Source organism: Myotis myotis, unplaced genomic scaffold (genome assembly GCF_014108235.1).
Source record: "Myotis myotis isolate mMyoMyo1 unplaced genomic scaffold, mMyoMyo1.p scaffold_m19_p_8, whole genome shotgun sequence".
Taxonomy (NCBI): Eukaryota; Metazoa; Chordata; class Mammalia; order Chiroptera; family Vespertilionidae; genus Myotis; species Myotis myotis.
The window spans coordinates 85709949-85727102 of NW_023416390.1; the positions used below are offsets into that span (position 1 = coordinate 85709949).

The window sequence follows — 17154 nt, forward strand, 5'->3', positions numbered from 1 at the left end:
ATGGTGGTTGGCACCCCTAATCCCCATGTTCAAGGGTCAAATGTATGACCATGTACTATATGTTTTGATATTAAATTTATCTGAAACCAAAATAGATGCTAGATCCTTGCACCTAAGTTCATGCTCTTCACTTACAACAGAGACTCTTTTGCAAAGCCTATATATTTTTATTTTTTTAATTGAATTAAATTTTTTATTAATTCTCACCTGAGGATATGTTTTCATTCATTTTGAGAGAGAGAGAGAGAGAGAGAGAGAGAGAGAGAGAGAGAGAGAAATATTGATCTGTTGCCTCTTGTGCGCTCCGACCTGGGATTGAATCCACAACCTAGGTATGTGTCCTGACCAGGAATCGAACCTGCAACCCTTTGGCACACCCACACCAGGTGACATTCAAACCAACTGAGCCACCCAGCCAGGGCCAGGGCCAGGGCCAGGGCCATATACTTTATTTTTCACATAGCTCTAACAAAACATACTGACTGGTATAGGAACTTGGACAGCCACCTGATACTATGTAAAGAAGCACAGAACGGCCCACTGGGTTTTTCCTGAGCAGGTTCTGTCATGCTCAGCACAGTACTGTTCTTGGTATTCATAATAATAACTGACTCATCAAGAAATGGGCAAGTGTCTGTTTGGTTTATTTTATTCAAGGAAGTAGGAGACATTGATATCTTTAGATTTCATTTCAAGATGAAATATGCATTAGTTATCTAGAAAATTCCCTTCTGTGGAATACCTCACTGCTAAATTAAGTATTACAATAGTCATTTAGGTCTGTTATTTTATTTTATATCAATATGTTTTTATTGATTTCAGAGAGGAAGGGAGAGAGAGAGAGGGAGAGAGAGAAACATCAATGATGAGAGACAATCATTGATTGGCTGCCTCCTGCACGCCCTATACCAGGAATGGAGCCCGCAACCCGGGTATGTGCCCTGACTGGGAATCGAACCGTGAGCTCCTGGTTCATAGTTCGACATTCAACCACTGAGCCACGCCAGCTGCTAGCTCTGTTATTTACTCTCAGCATGCTCCACGTGGCACGCGTGGAGAAATGGGAGTTGTTTCAATCTCAAAGGGTTTAATTGAATAACTCATTCTTTCTTCCTTTCAGCTCTGCTCCCACTGTGAGCGGAGAACCCATCTTGAAGCAGAAATGTTTACTGACAACGGAGCTCTAAGGGATTGCCCCCTCCTCGCCTGTACCTGGAATGCCCAGCACCCCCCACAGTCCGTCCTGGAATCAGTTCTGCTGAATGTGTTGGATTCAGGAGTTTGCCCTGTACTTGTTGGTAAAAAGGTTTGCCTAGATTTGACTTCAGTTCCATGAAAAAACAACTACGTGTTTTGTCTGACTGGAAGAGTTTAATTACACTGCGTATGTCCTCAGATGAGGACACCTGGCCTTTTACTTTCTCTAGTTTTCGAAGTTTTAAATTCCTAAAACAAGGGAAAGGCATTCCCTATGGTTTGCTTCAAGCTCTTGGCCCCACCTAGTGGTTGTAATTGTTCATAATGCTTCCTAACGAGGCAGTCTCTGGTGGTCAGTGCCATTTCTCTCTCTAGTGTCAGGATGAGTGTCCCTAGCCTGTTAGAGAACTTGCACTTTTCTCTGCGTTACCTGGAAGTCAGGGGTTTAGGAACATAATGAGGATATTATGTAGGTAGGTGCAGTGCTAGCTTTCTTTCTCTTTTTAACGATTATTACAGTGCTAAAGAGCAGTTTAGAATACAGAGGGTTTTCAAGTGTTGCCCATATTTTTGAATTCTTACTGGACTGGCTATCTTAGTTACATCAAGGTAAGGAGAACTGCCTTGAGGAGAACTACAGAGAAGTCAATAGCCCGTCATTTTCAGCTCGGCCTTCCCACAGGAAGCAGTCATGCACCACAGGTTTCCTGTAAGTGTTCAGCCGGGAAAGGGGAGGGTGGGTGAAAGTCACCCTGGGCGTGTCCTCCTTCCTCCCTCCTCTTCCTGGGCCCACAGACTCGGTGAGGAGGGAGCACAGACGCTCTGGGCTGGCCCTGCTCCACGCAGGTACCTACTGAGCTTAAGGGATTGCGTATGTAATTAAGTGCTCATGTGCGCTGCTCAGCATAAAGGAGCATCCAGTTTAGATCTTAAACTCCTGGTGTAGGCTGTCCTGAGCCATTCGTGTGCTCAGGGGAACACACCAGTGTCTGGAAAGCTCAGGAACTCCGTTGTGTGCTGTTTCCTGCCGAGCCGAGCCGTAGAGATTGGAAACCACTTTTGAACAAAGCAGTTCTACTGAAGAAAAGAAAGTTCCCCTCCTGCCGCCTGCCTCCCCTTAGCTGTTCCGCTAAGCTTGTGAATCTCATTGTGGAGCTCTTGCCAATTCTTTATTGTAAGACAAACTGCAGGGCCCCTAGGGCAGGGGCTTGCCCCAGGACACGGCCTGGCCCTCAGCGCTTCAGGTCCGACAACCCTGGATGCGCTCCCTGCGAGCTTGGAAGGCCCACAGTTCCGTCCAGTTTGTACAGTAGCACCATCCTCACTTTTAACTTTCTAGTATTTAGGGATTATGTTGATGTTGTTGAAAATACTCTGTAGCCTTTGTGTTGTCAGGCACCTGTATTGTTGCCAGTCTGAATAGTGATAGGGACTTTCTTAAAATTCATGTGAATCTCAAACTAGAAGGACATTTCGTCTCCTGCCCTGACATGAGGTGTTAAATGGAAATGAGTGGCTTTTTTTAATCCTCACTCAAGGATATTCTTGTTCATTGATTTTTAGAGAGAGTGGAAGGAAGAGGGAGAGACAGAGAGAAGCACCATGAGAGAGAGACACATTGATTCGTTGCCTCTGGCATACCTCGGATTAGGGCCAAGAATCAAACCCCGGGACCCCTCAGTCCCCAGGCCAATGCTCTATCCACTGAGCCAAACCAGCTAGGGCTGGAAATGAGTGCTTTAATGAGGGGTTAGCCCTGACCAGTTAGGCACCTGCCAGCTACACCTCTCCTGTCCTAGCTGCTGCGGGTGCCTTCCAGAGCCCTGTTAACACTCATCTTGTTCTGCTCATCTGGGGATGGAGGAGGAGGGGAGGCTGCGGGTATCTGTGACGTGTCAGAGAGGGAGCAGGAGGTCAGTCTCTGAGGAGAGAAGCCGTGTGAGGGAGTAGAGGATGCTAGCAGAGAGATCTGCGATGGCACTGGGTAAGAAGGCGCTGGTTCCTGAGGTGGTAACAGGGGCAGCTGTGGTGGCTCTACAGGCTGGTGACCTCTGGGGCACAGCCCTCATTCCAAAGGTTAAAATCCACATCCAAGTCATCTGATGAACTGAATCAAGGCCGGATCCTCAGGTGAGGGGAAATGGCCCTGCTCACTGTTCAGAATGACTGAGCCGGGCAGGAAGTCTCTGAATCGAGATGAGGTTCCATGCCAGCACAGCGCAGCTGGAAAGCAGCAGGCGCACGAATGCGCTGGGAGCAGTGAGAACACCCCTGAACAGCGGAGAGCTCGTTTCCGTGAGGCCCCAGCTGCAGAGCTGTCGCTTCCTCCTGTGGAGGGGAGTGGGTGGATGTTTAGCTGAGATGACAGACCCAGATGCACAAGGCAACAGAAGGCTCTTTAGCCCAGGCTCAGCTGCGCTGTGGTCACTTTCTTTCCCGTTTCCAGGCCAGGGTGGCTCTGCTGGCTCCCTGGGGGTAGCAGGATAGAGCTTGTGCCTGAGCGGGGTCAGGCGGGTATGAGACGTGACGGAGCTGTTGTCCCCTTGCCGTGGCCTCATTGGCCTGTGAGTGTTACTGTCACTGCTTCCTAACACTTTGCTGTGCACTGCCCTGGGGACACTTCCCTCGGTCCCTGCAGTGGCCTGTGTGCTGCTGGCCATGGGGGAGCAGGAAGGGCAAGAGCCTCAAATCAGCGGATGCCAGCCCTGGTGGGAGGGCGAGTGCCGGTGAGGAGGAGGGTGTAGGTTTCGGAGTTCTGCCCCAGCCCCTTCTGTGGAGCTGGGCGGGAGGGTCCCCTCTCCTCCTGGTGCTCAGTAGTGTCGCCTGTGTCCAGGGACGGCTGGTGGTCCTTTCATTCCCGCCCTTCTGGGGTCACTGCTGTACAGAGAAAGGTTGGTCTCCTTAGATCCTGATAAATTTTGGCCATCCCTACAGCTTTCCCGAGACTTTATGTTGCTTTAAGAAAAATTGTGTTTAGAAATACTTTTGCAGTCGGCTAACTGTTGGTCTTCTTTTGCACGATCACGATGTTCTGCGGGCAGTTCAGGAGGACAGCTGGGTCGGAGCTTGTTCTCCTAGCTGCTCGGTTCCGACTAGCACCCTCCTCTGCCTTCTCGCCTAGATGAGCCCTGTCGGAGCAGAGCGCCCGCAGGCTTCGGGGCGCTGAGGCGGCGAGGGTCTGGGGAAGCCAGCTCCTGTCTCCTCGCCCAGAGAGGCTCGGCAGGCCTCCTGTAGAAGCAGCGGTAGCTAGTTCTTCCTGCGAGGCCATGGGAAGTGCCCGGGCATGTGTGTTCCGGGACAGTTCACTTACAAGCACAGGTGCGAGTCCTGATTCAAGCTTTGTGGTTGGTAGACTGGCTCCGTGGGAGGCGGGCAGGTATGCACAAGCCTGCATCACCTGTCATGGGGGCACCGGGCATTCCAGACCTGGGCCTCGTCACTCCCACGCAGACAGGATGTAGTCATGGGCCTCCGGCTCTGGGAGCCTTTGGAGCAGCCGCCAGTTTCCCGTTTATCTTGCCCTCAGCCTCTAGCTGCTTAGCAGGAATCTCCTGTGGACTAAGGAATGTACATTTCTATTTTATTTGTTCTTTTCTCCTCAAAAATGTAAACACACTGATCAGAAGAAAGTTGGAAGCTTTCCCTGCTCTCAGCCAGGAAATGCAAATGTGTGAGGCCTGGAAAGGCGCCGCCCCTGCGTGTGCGTGGGGTGGTGCGTGTGGGAGGAGGGGTGGCTCCTCACCCCGAGGCTGAGCGGAAGCATCACTCCCGGGACCTGCAGGGAGGGCCTGATCTCCCTCCTGGGGGGACAGAAGCTGTCGCCTCACTAACCACTGTTTACTTCTCATGTGTAAAGCTTTGCGGTCGCTTTGCGAGTGGACTTTGTTTTCTGTCGGGTGCACTGTTCATTCACGCGTCCGCGGTTTTGTATGTGAGAAACTGCACTGAACTCGTGTGTGTGCTGAGATGACAGCTGTAGATGTGACCACAAATAAAGCTTTCGAGAAACACTTCCGTTTTCTGAGCCGCCTCTGTGCCCTGGGAGCGGAACCTACCCGCGGGCGTTTTCTCTCGCAGCAGCGGGAGGTCCGAGCGCAGCTCAGGGGACCCGAGGATGGAGACAGCGCACCGGGCGTTCATTTCAGGGTCTGGTACGCCTTTGGGAGCAGAGGAAGGAGGAAGGGTGAGGACCTGGGTCACAGCACACGCTGGAGGCACAGCGGCCGCCCGGGGCGGGGCGGGAGCAGCTCAGCTCTGCTACTGAGCAGCCCTGAGACCAGTCAGTCCTTACCGCCTCCGCAGGGGAGCCGGTGAGCGCAGCTTCTCGCAGGGGAGGAGGGGAGGAGGGGAGGAGGGGACCCCCCCCCCCCCCCCCCCCCGTCTCCTTCCTCAGGCCCAGCCGCCTCCCTGTGTGCACGTGGCACCACCCCAGGGAAGACGTGCTGGGCAGCGCCCGGCTGCTGAGAAAGTCTCCTCCCTCCTCCCCCCTCCCGACTGGAGCGCAGGGAGAGGCAGGAGCCCGGCTCAGCCGCTGTGCTGGGAGCTGCCCCCAAAGGGATGGGTTTGGTAATAAGCAACCAAAGCCGCTCCAACTTAAGCAACACAACTCCCTGGGCAGATACGGGGACTCTCTGCACCAGCAGGAAGCTGGGACAGCGGGAGTGAAGCGGGGAGAGAGGACTCCATCTGGACTTCGACTGGCACCTTGACTGTGTGCCCACGCCTTGGCCTCAGGGTAGGGCACCGAAGGCCAAGGGTCCAAAGGGAAGGGAATGGGCTACCAAACCACAGATGATCCCAGCCTCCCCACAGGACGGATCAGTGGTCAGACCAAGAAAAGGCAGGAGGGGCGGAGGCAGCTCAGGCGGGGGAGCCCGAGGAAGGGAACTCAGGTGGGTTGTGGCACTGACCTGTGGTAGGGTGACCTGCCCCAGGAGACATTCAGTCCAGCTGTGCTTCGGTTCTGACTCCATCGGAGGCCTAGCGGGGCCAGTGCAGCCCCTCCCACAGCAGGGTCGCCCCTGCCATGGCCCTGGGGTGCTCCCACCCTCTGTCTCCAGTGCCCCGTCAGGGCCAGGCTGGCTGGTGCTGGCAGGCTAGGCACTGAGGCCGTTGGGCGGAAATAGATTTTCAAGATGACCCGGTCCCAGCTCCTGCGTGTGACGGTCAGAAAGCCGGAGCAGCTAGGCCAGGGGCAGGCGTTCAGGTCGGGCTTCCAGGACACCACTGCTCTGCTCAGACACTGCCCTCAGCTGCTGGCCGTGGCTTCCCGGGTCGGGTCACCACGAGGGCAGTCACATTTCCTGCTGCACAAGGCCTGTCCTCCCTGGGTCCAGAACTCCCACAGGAGAAGCTCATTCATTTCACAGCTTGGATCTGGGAGACTCGCATGGTTCTGAGTCCTCCGCATCTCCAGAGGTCCTGGGTAAACAGCCCCTCCTCTTCCCTGGGCGGCAGCCAGCATTCCCCACCTCATAATGGTCTCTCCACATCCACCGGGTTCCGAGTCCCTCTTGTCCCATCCCCCCTAGAGGCCCGAGGAACCGCAAGCTGTGAGCAGGCGGCCAGGTGTTCGTGGAACATCCCCGCCTGCCCAGGGCACTAGCTCTCAAGGGGCTTGCCACTGGTTCTTTTTTTATTTCTATACACAAGTCTTTATTTTCCCATTTAAAAGAAAGAATCATGTTTTACATTAGATCCTTGGACCTTACTCATCCATTTCCTCGACCCCCAACCCCAGCAACCTCCATTCTGCTCTCTGTGTCTGAGTTCAGCTTTTCCAGAGTCCACACATGAGATCACACAGTATTCTTATTTCTATGTCTGACTTAGCTCACGTAGCAAAATCCGTTCATGTTGCCACAAAGGGCAGGCTGAGTAATATTCCGTTGCAACACCACATTTTCTTGGTCCACTCATTCCCTGATGGACACTTAGGCTGGTAACATGTCTTGGCTGTTGTTATAATCGAGGTGTACTGTTGAGTAATGCCGCTGGTTCTTAGTCAGGTTGTAGCTCAGTGACGCTTGCAAATCTGAGCACATGGGCGTGTTACACACAATTCCACGTGCTGGTTGCCCCTCGGAGCCTCGGTCTGAAGCCCCTGCCCTAGATTAATGGTGGGAATACCAGGCCAGCAGAGAGGAGGCGGCTCTACCACAAGGCTCCTGCTGGCTCCGTCGGTAGCACTGGCCAGTGGTAAAAGCTCAACAAATTGAAAGGAAGGCCGGAAGGCATACAGCGTTCTTGCCTAGAGTATTACAAAGCACAACACTTTAAACCGACTGTGCGGGAAGCCATCCACTGTCGATACTATCATGAGAGTGCACCAAGGAACACGGAAGGCTGATGGACCTTGGACGATTAGAGGGCTAATACCATGCACCATTGTTATGTTGAGATGGCAGTGGCTCGAAGCAATTTCCTGACCTAATAGCCTCAAAGTAAATGTTTACTGAACTTTACTGATCTTTACTGATCTTTATTGACCTTAGAGACGGTCTGCTACCTGTTTGCCGTGCTTTACTGAGGGCAAGATGTGTATCTAAAACTGAATAAAAAGCGGATAACGCCAGGTTTCAGGGTGCTTCTCCACCTGGCCCCCCATGCCTTCTCAATTCGTATTTCTTGTCTAGTGTTTTCATTTGTGCATAGTCCCCTTCTTCAGATCCTGAACTCCTGCTACAAAAGGTTGCGGCACAACAGTTTTAGATGAGTTCTTACTGAAGCACAAGAATGTACAGATCCATCCCATTGGAGCCCTGTCCATCAGCCTCTCTGCCTTGGCCTTGTAAACGGGGGTGAGACCAACCCTGCCTCCTGGTGTGGTGAAGGCTGCATGAGCTGATCCGCAGTCCCTGTCTTCAGCCCCCGCCTCTGCCTGGACCCTCCTATCGCCATTGGGACATCACACAAGCACCTCAGACTCCACCAGCCCCCACACACACCCAAACTGCTGCTTCTTGGTGGTCCTGACCTGGCTGGGTTGTCTGCCTACACTCAACTCATCTCCCCCGTGGCCACTCTGTCTTCAAGCCCCGGGTCTGCCTCTGCACTGCCTTCTCGTTTCTGCAGCTACACCCCGGCTGTGTCACATGTGCCTGGGGCTCCTGCAGCTGCCTTCCGGGGGTGTCCCCATGTCGGTCATGGCTCCATTTCCCATGGTGGCTAGAAGCGAGGTCACACTCCTCTGCACTGAGACCTCCCATTGCCTGGGGCACAGAATCCACATTCCTGCCGGCTCCCAGGGCTAGCTGGTGGCTGTGCAGCTTCCACATCTTAGGGGCCGGCCTGGCTCTCCTGCCTAGGCCTTCCCTCATCCTGCCCTGGCTGAGGGCCCACGTCACCCTCCACCTCCTCAGAGGTCCCTGTGTGCACCCAGTATCAGTCCATTCCCAGTCGCCACCTTTGTCAGGTGCTTGGTCACTGTCCTCCCGATCATAAAAGCTAGTCCTCGTTACGTCTGGGGCACCCAGCGCATTGCCTGGCGTGCAGTGGAGCTCAAATATTTGCCGAGTAAATACTGAATTGATTAGGCAGCCACTGTGTTCCGCGGACCTGCCAGGTCTTTAATTTCGGTTTCCCATCTCCCCTTCCCACACTGCTGTGGCCTGGCCACCACTGGGACTGGACCAGGGGTGTGTCTGACTCTAATGCCTGGAGTCACATCCCAAACCTCAGGCCTCACACAGCAACCAAGTGTCCTGGTTTCCCCGTGACCAAGAGGGTTTCTGGAACCTGGGACTTTCAGTGCTGAGACCAGGATGGTCCGGCACCCAGGGGCACCTTTTATTCACAGACCACCATCACCCATTTGCTGCATCTCTGCGTTATGCTAGTGACTTCACATTTACCTTTACACTAGAGGCCCAGCACACAAAATCATGCGGGTAGGATCTCTAGGGCCTAGCCTCCTGCGATCAGGGCCATCTTCTGCCTGTTTGCCAGTGCCCAGGTCAAACGCTGCCGCTAGGCTGTCAGGCTGTTGGGATCACCAGCTCATCCCTGGCTGCTCGAAGGCTCAGGCCTGCAGAAAGCAGGTGCCAGCGACTTCACCTCCATGCACGTGCACCAGGCCAGCTGCTGATGGAACATGCTGCCTGCTCAGAGCTGTTCACATGGGCACCACCGCCGCTGCTGCTACCGCTGCCACTGCTGCTGGGGCTTTAGGCGCTGATGGAAGCTGCAGGATGCGCCTGCGACCTACCCGCCCCAGTGTGAGCGGCCCGAACAGGCAGTGCGCTCACCCCTGTGGAATCCTGTCCAGCCCTGGCCACCCAGACCCTGCCTCTCCTGCCTCAGCTCTCCGGGAAGCACTTCTGCCTCCTGCCATTTGATTCTGGGAGTGTCATCACTCACCAGGGCATGTAGGTTTTCTCCTGTTACTAACACTAGCGGCCCGGTGCACAAAATTCATGCACAGGTAGTGTTCCTTGGCCTGGCCTGTGATCAGGGCTGATCAGGGCCTCCGGCTGCCAGCCAGGGCCTTTCTTCATTCTGTGCCACCCCCTGGTGGTCAGTTCCCATCATAGTGAGCGATCGAACTCCCGGTTGAACTCCTGAGGGGACACTTTGCATATTAGCTTTTTAAATATATAGACTAGAGGCCCAGTGCACGAGATTTGTGCACTGGGGTGTGGGGGTCCGGTCCCTCAGCCTGGCCTGTGCCCTCTTGCAGTCCGGGACCTCTCAGGGGATGTCCACCTGCCAGCTTAGGCCCTCTGCAGCACCCGCTGGCCTTGGAACCACCACCACCATGTCCTCAGCCACCACAGGGAGCGCTGTAGCACTGACACTGGCAGGTCCAGCTGGAAGGACAGTTCTCTGCTCCTGAGTTGCTTCCAGTTTGCAGGGGAGCAGCCCCTGGAGGTGGTGGGGCCCCTGGGAAAGTGAGAGACAATGTCATGGAATTAGGTATCGGCCCCAATGTGCCAGGTGGAGTTTATCCCCTTTAGGGAGAGGTAAACCAACTCTCTGGGTCCTTCCTCACCAGGAAGGGGAAGCTCTCAAGACAGGATCGTCCCTGGGTCCTGGAGGCCTTCACTGTCCCTTCCTCCAGCCACTGGGCAGGGCCCTCGGCACCAGGCACTGCACCTTGATTTATGCAGCCAAGTCTCAGGGCCGTGTCTCTAGCCTCTGTCTTCTCTCCACCACCTGGAGCTGGCTTGGCGGCTCTGCCTCTCCCTGAGTTCTCCCCCCGGGGCCCCTCCCCACACCTCCAGTCTTGGCTCTCCTTCCCAATCTCCCAAGGGGCTGCCCTGGTTTGGGTTTAGATGGGGTGGTCTGTGGGGCATCAGACCCCTCAAGCTTCCTTCCCATGGAGACAGACACTGGGCCATGCCCACCACAGTCTCTCCAGCAGATAACAGCGAGTCTAGTCACAGGCTGGTTTTTTAAAACAGAAGGGGCTTTAAAAAAAAAATATATATATATATATATATATATATATATATTGTATTGATTTTTTACAGAGAGGAAGGGAGAGGGATAGAGAGTTAGAAACATCAATGAGAGAGAAACATCGATCAGCTGCCTCCTGCACACCTCCTACTGGGGATGTGCCCACAACCCAGGTACATGCCCTTGACCAGAATCGAACCTGGGACCTTTCAGTCCACAGGCTGCCGCTCAATCCACTGAGCCAGACAGGCTAGGGCAAAACAGAAGGGGCTTTAAACACTTTCTTACAAAGTATATGATGCGCACCAAGACATGCACAAGCAGAAGGGCACAGCCTAGTGCCTTTTATCAAGCAAACACTCCTGAAACCACATCACACCTCAAGAAATAGAATGTTGGTTATTCCAGACCTTCCCTGGGGTCCCCTCCCAGACCCTCCACCCTGCATGATCTCATCTGAGTGGCAGAGAGAGTCCTGTGCAGGGAGGGGGCCCCCAAGCCCCGAGACAGTGGCCTTGTGGCAGCGAGGCAGCGAGAGGCTCTGAGGTCACCTTTCTGCGGGAAAGCTGAGACTGGCCCAGCCTGTGAGTCAGTTGTGTCCACAGATAGGTCACGCTGGAGGCCCAGCTGGGACCAGGCTTGGAGAGAAGCTGCGTGAGTCCCACCAGCCCCACCCCCTGCTGTGGGTGCCATGCTACCCCAAGAGCAGGCCGCTGGGGTGTGGCTTTGGACAAATTACTTTTCCAGTGAGGATGGAACAGGCCCGTGCATGCTCTCCAACCAGGGAGAGTTTCACATCGCCGAGCTGGGCGTGGCTGGCAATGGCATCGGTGCAGTCACTGGAGCTGGAAGAGCTGGCTGCACTCACTAGGGCTGACAAAACCCACAGGAAACCCAAAGTTCGCGTCCAGTCAGTCCTTAGTGGCCGCACTGCCTGCCCCTTCGGGAGGGACACTGAAATGTCTTTGCCCTCCACTGCACTGGAGGCTGCTCTGTTGAATCCGTTAGAAGTACTTTCCACTCGGATAGAACATTTCAGAAATACCTGTCTTAGAACCAAATACATAAGATGGGCCGACCTTGTAATGAAATTCTTTTGCCACGAAATGACATCATCATAAAATTACCACAGCAAGTTAGACCCCAGCTTTCCAGGACCAAGATTCCCACCTTCACTCCTGGGTCACCGGGCCCAATCCAGGCCCAGAGCAAGGGGAGGCCTTGCCCAGATCACCGAAATGGTGGCTTCCTCCCAGGGTCCGGGGGCAGTTGACTGAGCCCCAGCTCTAGGGCTGTGGGAACTGAGGAGGATCGGGGAGAAAGACGCCTCCAGGCCCTCTGGGGTGATTGAGGGGTAGACCTTGGAACAGCGCCGGAGGGGAGAAGATGCTGTACCTGCAGGGAAGTCCCGCCACCACCCCTGTTTTACTTTAGCCATTGGGGAAGGCTGGGTGGCCAAGGGCATGCCCTTCATTCTGGATAGACTTCAGGGGGCGGGGGAGGAACCAGAGGGTTAACAGACCAGTGTGACTGGACTCTAGTTTCTCTGAGAGTGAGGCCAGTAGCCCTCATCCCTGCCGACTGACTGTGCTTCACCCAGAGGACTGACAACGTGTTGTGCATGTCTGTGCTAACCTGTCTGGGTGATGTGCGAGCTCATTTCTATTTCACCTAACTCGGAACTTAGAATGGCATCAATAAAAAATGCTACCAGCCCAACTAACAAGCCTCCGATGTCTGGGCAAAAGATCACAGTTGAAACGCAATAGACTGCACAAGTCAAACATTTTCTTGGGGAAATTAGGACATTCGAAAGCAGCTACGGTATGTATGTTGGGGTAGCCATATGCACACGTGCTCAGAAAAGACACAAGCTTTCACCTTGGGCTGATCCCTAAAGTTAGAACCCATTTTTCAGTGTAAATGGAGACCCTTAGCACAGAGCCACTCTGCAAAGACTGGAAGAAGTTTTTAAAAAAATGTTTTTTCTGTATTTTTGTTTATTTGCTTGCTTTTTGTTTGGTTTTGCTTTGGTGTATGGCATTCAAAAAATTTGTCAAAAAACACTAACTGAACACAAGTGACTATACCCAACAAGAAATACAGTCTTTATCATAATGATTTGGAAAAGTTACTAAGCAAATAGACAATTATAATCTCCAATAACTAAAAATCCAGCATACCTTGCAGCAAACCCTGGGGAAAGATAGAGAATTTGATTTCTAGAGTTACTACATTATAATATTCAACCGTCTAGTTTTCAACAAAGAATCCCAAGTCATACAAAGAATCAGGAAAGTATGGTCTATTCAAATAAACAAAATACATCAACAGAAACCACCTCCGAGGAAGTCTGAACAACAAAATAGTAGACAAAGATTTAAAACAATTGTCTTAAATATGCTCAAAGAGCTCAAGTAAAACATTGACAAAAAACTAAATGAAGTTAGGAAAATAATGTATGAACAGAGTGAAAATATCAATACAGTGATGGAAATTACAAAAAGAAACTAAACAGAATATCTGGAGTTGAAAAGACAATAAATGAGATGAAAAATTCACTAGGGCGGTTCAACAAGCAGGTGCAAGAAAAAATCAGTGAACTTTAAGGTACAACAATTGATACTGAGTTTGAGGAATAGAAAGAAAAAAGAATGAAGAAAAGTGAACACATTTTAAGGGAGTTTTGGTACACTATCAAGCAAACCAACATATGCAGAGTTCCATAAGAAAAAGAGAGAGAAAGGGGCAGAAAGAATATTTGAATAAATAATGGCTGAAAATGCCCCAACTTCAATGAAATCATAAATCTACAAATCTGAAAAGCTCAACAAATTCCAAGTAGGATGAATTCAAAGAGACCAAAGCCAAGACACATTGTAATCAAATGGCTGAAAGCCAAAGACAAAGAGAGAATGTTGAGTGCAGCAATAGAGGCAATTATGCAACAGGATCCTCAATAAGATTAACAGGCAATATTTTATCAGAAACCATAGAAGCTAGAAGATAATGGGATTTCATATTTAATGTGTTGAAAGAAAAACTTTTAACTAAGAAGTCTATATCTGGCAAAACTGCTCTTTGAAAATAAAAACTTTTAACTAAGAAGTCTATATCTGGCAAAACTGCTCTTTGAAAATGAGGACAAAATTAAGATATTCCCAGAAAAATGAAAGCTGAGGGAATTAATTACCACTAGAGCTTTCCTACAATAAATGCTAAAGGAGGTCTTAAGGTTAAAATGAAAAGATACTAGACAGTAGCCCAAAACCATTTTAAGAAATAAAGGCCTCTGGTACAGATAAATCCATGGGCAAATATAAAAGCAGGTATTATTATAATTTTGATTTGTAATTTGAATTTTTATTTCCTACAGGATTTAAAAGACAAACATAAAAGTAGTTATAAATTAATATTATTAGGCACCCATTGTATACTCATGTAATTATGGCAACAACATAAAAGAGAATGAAGCTATGTAAGAGCAGAGGTTTTATATGCCATTGAAGTTAAGTTGGTTTCAATTGAAAATAGATTGTTATAAATACAGGATATTAAATGTTATCAATGGTAACCACAAAGAAATGATCTAAAAAACATGCAAAAAAGAAAAGAAAGAAAGAAGAAGGAAAGAAAGAAAGAAGAAAGAAAGAAAGAAAGAAAGAAAGAAAGAAAGAAAGAAGGAAGGAAGGAAGGAAGGAAGGAAGGAATAAAGAAAGAAGAAAATGAGATGGAATCAAATAGCTCACTACAAATAATTGACTAAAATCAAAATAAAGGAGCAATGGAGAAAATTAGGGACAAAATATATAAGATGTACTGAAAAGAAATAGCAAAATGGCAGAAGTCCTACTTTATCAGTAGTTGCTTTAAATGTATACAGCTTCAACTTTCCAGTCAAAAGGCAGAGTGACAGAATAAATTTTAAAAACAAGCATGATTCAACTATATGCTAGACACAAATAGATTCAAATTAACTTTATGGATAAACTATTCCATACAAATAGTTACCAAAAGAGAACTATGGTGGTTATATTAGTATTAGACAAAAATGGACTTTCAAAGCGAAAAAATTGGTACAAGAGACAAAGATTGACATTATACATTGATAAAAAGGTCAATGCATCAAGAAGCTACAACAATTATAAACATACATACCTAGCAACAGAGCCAAAATAAATAAATAAATAAAATATATGAAAAATTGAAGGGAGAAATAAGCAGTTCTACAATAATAACTGCAGACTTCAATACACCAGAAGAGAGCAAGAAGGGGGCCAAAAGAATTCTTAAAGAAATAGTGACTGAAAATGTCAATAATGAATAGAACATCTGGACAGGAGATTAACATGGAAAGAGAAAACTTGAACAGACTGTGAGCCAGCTGGACCCCACAGGCAGACATCTATACAACACTCTACCCAACAACAGCAGATGAAGCATTCTTCTTAAGTACACATGGGTTGTGTATACCATTCTCCTGGGCATACCATATATTAGGCAGCAATATGGATACCATTCTCCTGGGTATAACACATATTAGGTGATATTAGGTGACAAAACAAGTCTCAATAAATTTAAAAAGATTGAAAACATACAAAGTATCTTCTACTTCCACAATGGACCAAAGAACTAAATAAAAGAAGAAAAATGGAAAAATTCACCAATATGTGGAAATTAAACAATACATTCTTAAACAAGCAATGGTTGAAAAAGAAATTACAAGTGAAATTTAAAAAATGAGCCGAAACCGGTTTGGCTCAGTGGATAGAGCGTCGGCCTGTGGACTGGGGGGTCCCAGGTTTGATTCCGGTCAAGGGCATGTACCTGGGTTGCGGGCACATCCCCAGTGGGAGGTGTGCAGGAGGCAGCTGATCAATGTTTCTCTCTCATCGATGTTTCTAACTCTCTATCTCTCTCCCTTCCTCTCGGTAAAAAATCAATAAAATATATTTAAAAAAATAAAAATAAAAATAAATAAAAAAAATAAAAAATGAAAAGAAAAATACAACCTACAACACATATCTCATGCAGCAAAATAGTACTCTGAAAAAACTGTATAGCTGTAAATACCTACATTTTAAAAGAAGAAAGAGATCACGTTAATAATCTAACTTTACACCGTAAGACACTAGAAAAAGAAGAGAAAACTAAACCCACAGATTTGGGAAAGGAGTAAATAATAAAGATTAGAACAAAAATAAATAAAATTAAGAATAAAAAAAAAAACAAAAGAGAGAATTAATAAACCAAAAGTTGATTCTTTGAAAGACCAACAAAATTGATAACAAACTTGAGCCAGACTAAGAAACAAAGAGAGAAGACATAAATAACTAAAATCAGAAAGTGGAAATATTACCGCCAATCTAACAGAAATAAAAAAGATAAGAGAATGCTATGAACAACTGTATGCCAACAAACAGAATGACTTAGATAAAATGGAAAAATGACTAAAAAAACCACAATTTATCAAAATTGAATCATGAAAAAATCAGATAAACTTGAATAGACCTATAACTAGTAAGGAAAGTGAATTAACAATCAAAAACCTCCCAAAAAAGAAAAGCCGAGGACCAAGGCATCACTGGTGAATTTATACACAATATTTAAAGAAGAATTAATGCTGATCTTTCTCAAACTCTTCAAAAAAAAAAAAAATAGCAGATATCAGCTCCTAACTCATTCCATGAGACTAATGTTACCCTGACACCAAACAGATAAGATATCACAAGAAAAGAAAATTAAAGACCAATATTGCTTATGAATATAGATATAAAAATCCTCCTAAAATACCAGCAAACTGAAACCAACAGCATTTTAAAAAATTATACCCCACAAAAAAAAAAAAAACTATACCCCATGACCAAGTGGGGTCTATTCCAGGAATACAATGGTGGTTCAACATAAAAAAATCAATGTAATTTGACACATTAATAGAATGAAGGAAAAAAACACATGATCATTTCAATTGATGCAAAAAGGCATTAGACAAAAACCTACACCCTTTCATGATGAAAACACTCAGAAAACTGGAATTACAAGGGAATTCCCACAACATAATAAAGCCATATAAGAATAACCACAGCCCTAACTGGTTTGGCTCGGTGGATAGAGCGTCGGCCTGCGGACTCAAGGGTCCCGGGGTTCGATTCCGGTCAAGGGCATGTACCTTGGTTGCAGGGCACATCCCCAGTAGGGGGTGTGCAGGAGGCAGCTGATCGATGTTTCTCTCTCATCAATGTTTCTGACTCTCTATCCCTCTCCCTTCCTCTCTGTGAAAAATCAATAAAATATATTAAAGAAAAAAAAAAAGAAGAACCACAGCTAACATCATACTTGATGGTAAAAGGCTGAAAATTTCCTCTAAGATCAGGAGCAAGACAAGGATACCAGTTTCACCACTGATATTCAACAATATACTGAAAGTTCTTGCCAGAGAAATTAGATAAGAAAAAGAAATGAGCGGCATCAAGTTGAATTGGAAGAAGTAAAACTATCTCTATTTGCAGATGACATAATCCCATAGATAGAAAATCCCAAGTATTCACAAGAAAGCTA

General features: G+C 48.4%; 1 protein-coding gene across 6 annotated transcripts in view; it reads left to right on the top strand.

Annotated features, from left to right (window-relative positions):
* Positions 1-5207, top strand: part of EPB41L5 (erythrocyte membrane protein band 4.1 like 5) — a 175299-nt gene extending 170092 nt beyond the window's left edge. For 4 of the 6 annotated variants that reach the window (XM_036318960.1, XM_036318956.1, XM_036318955.1 and 1 more), the window contains one exon: positions 1121-5207. In XM_036318960.1, coding sequence (XP_036174853.1) covers positions 1121-1336 — 216 coding nt within the window. In that variant the 3' untranslated portion in view covers positions 1337-5207. The remainder of the gene's footprint in view (positions 1-1120) is intronic. The other 2 variants (XM_036318958.1, XM_036318957.1) reach the window with 1 other exon arrangement.
* Positions 5208-17154: the final 11947 nt, after the last annotated feature.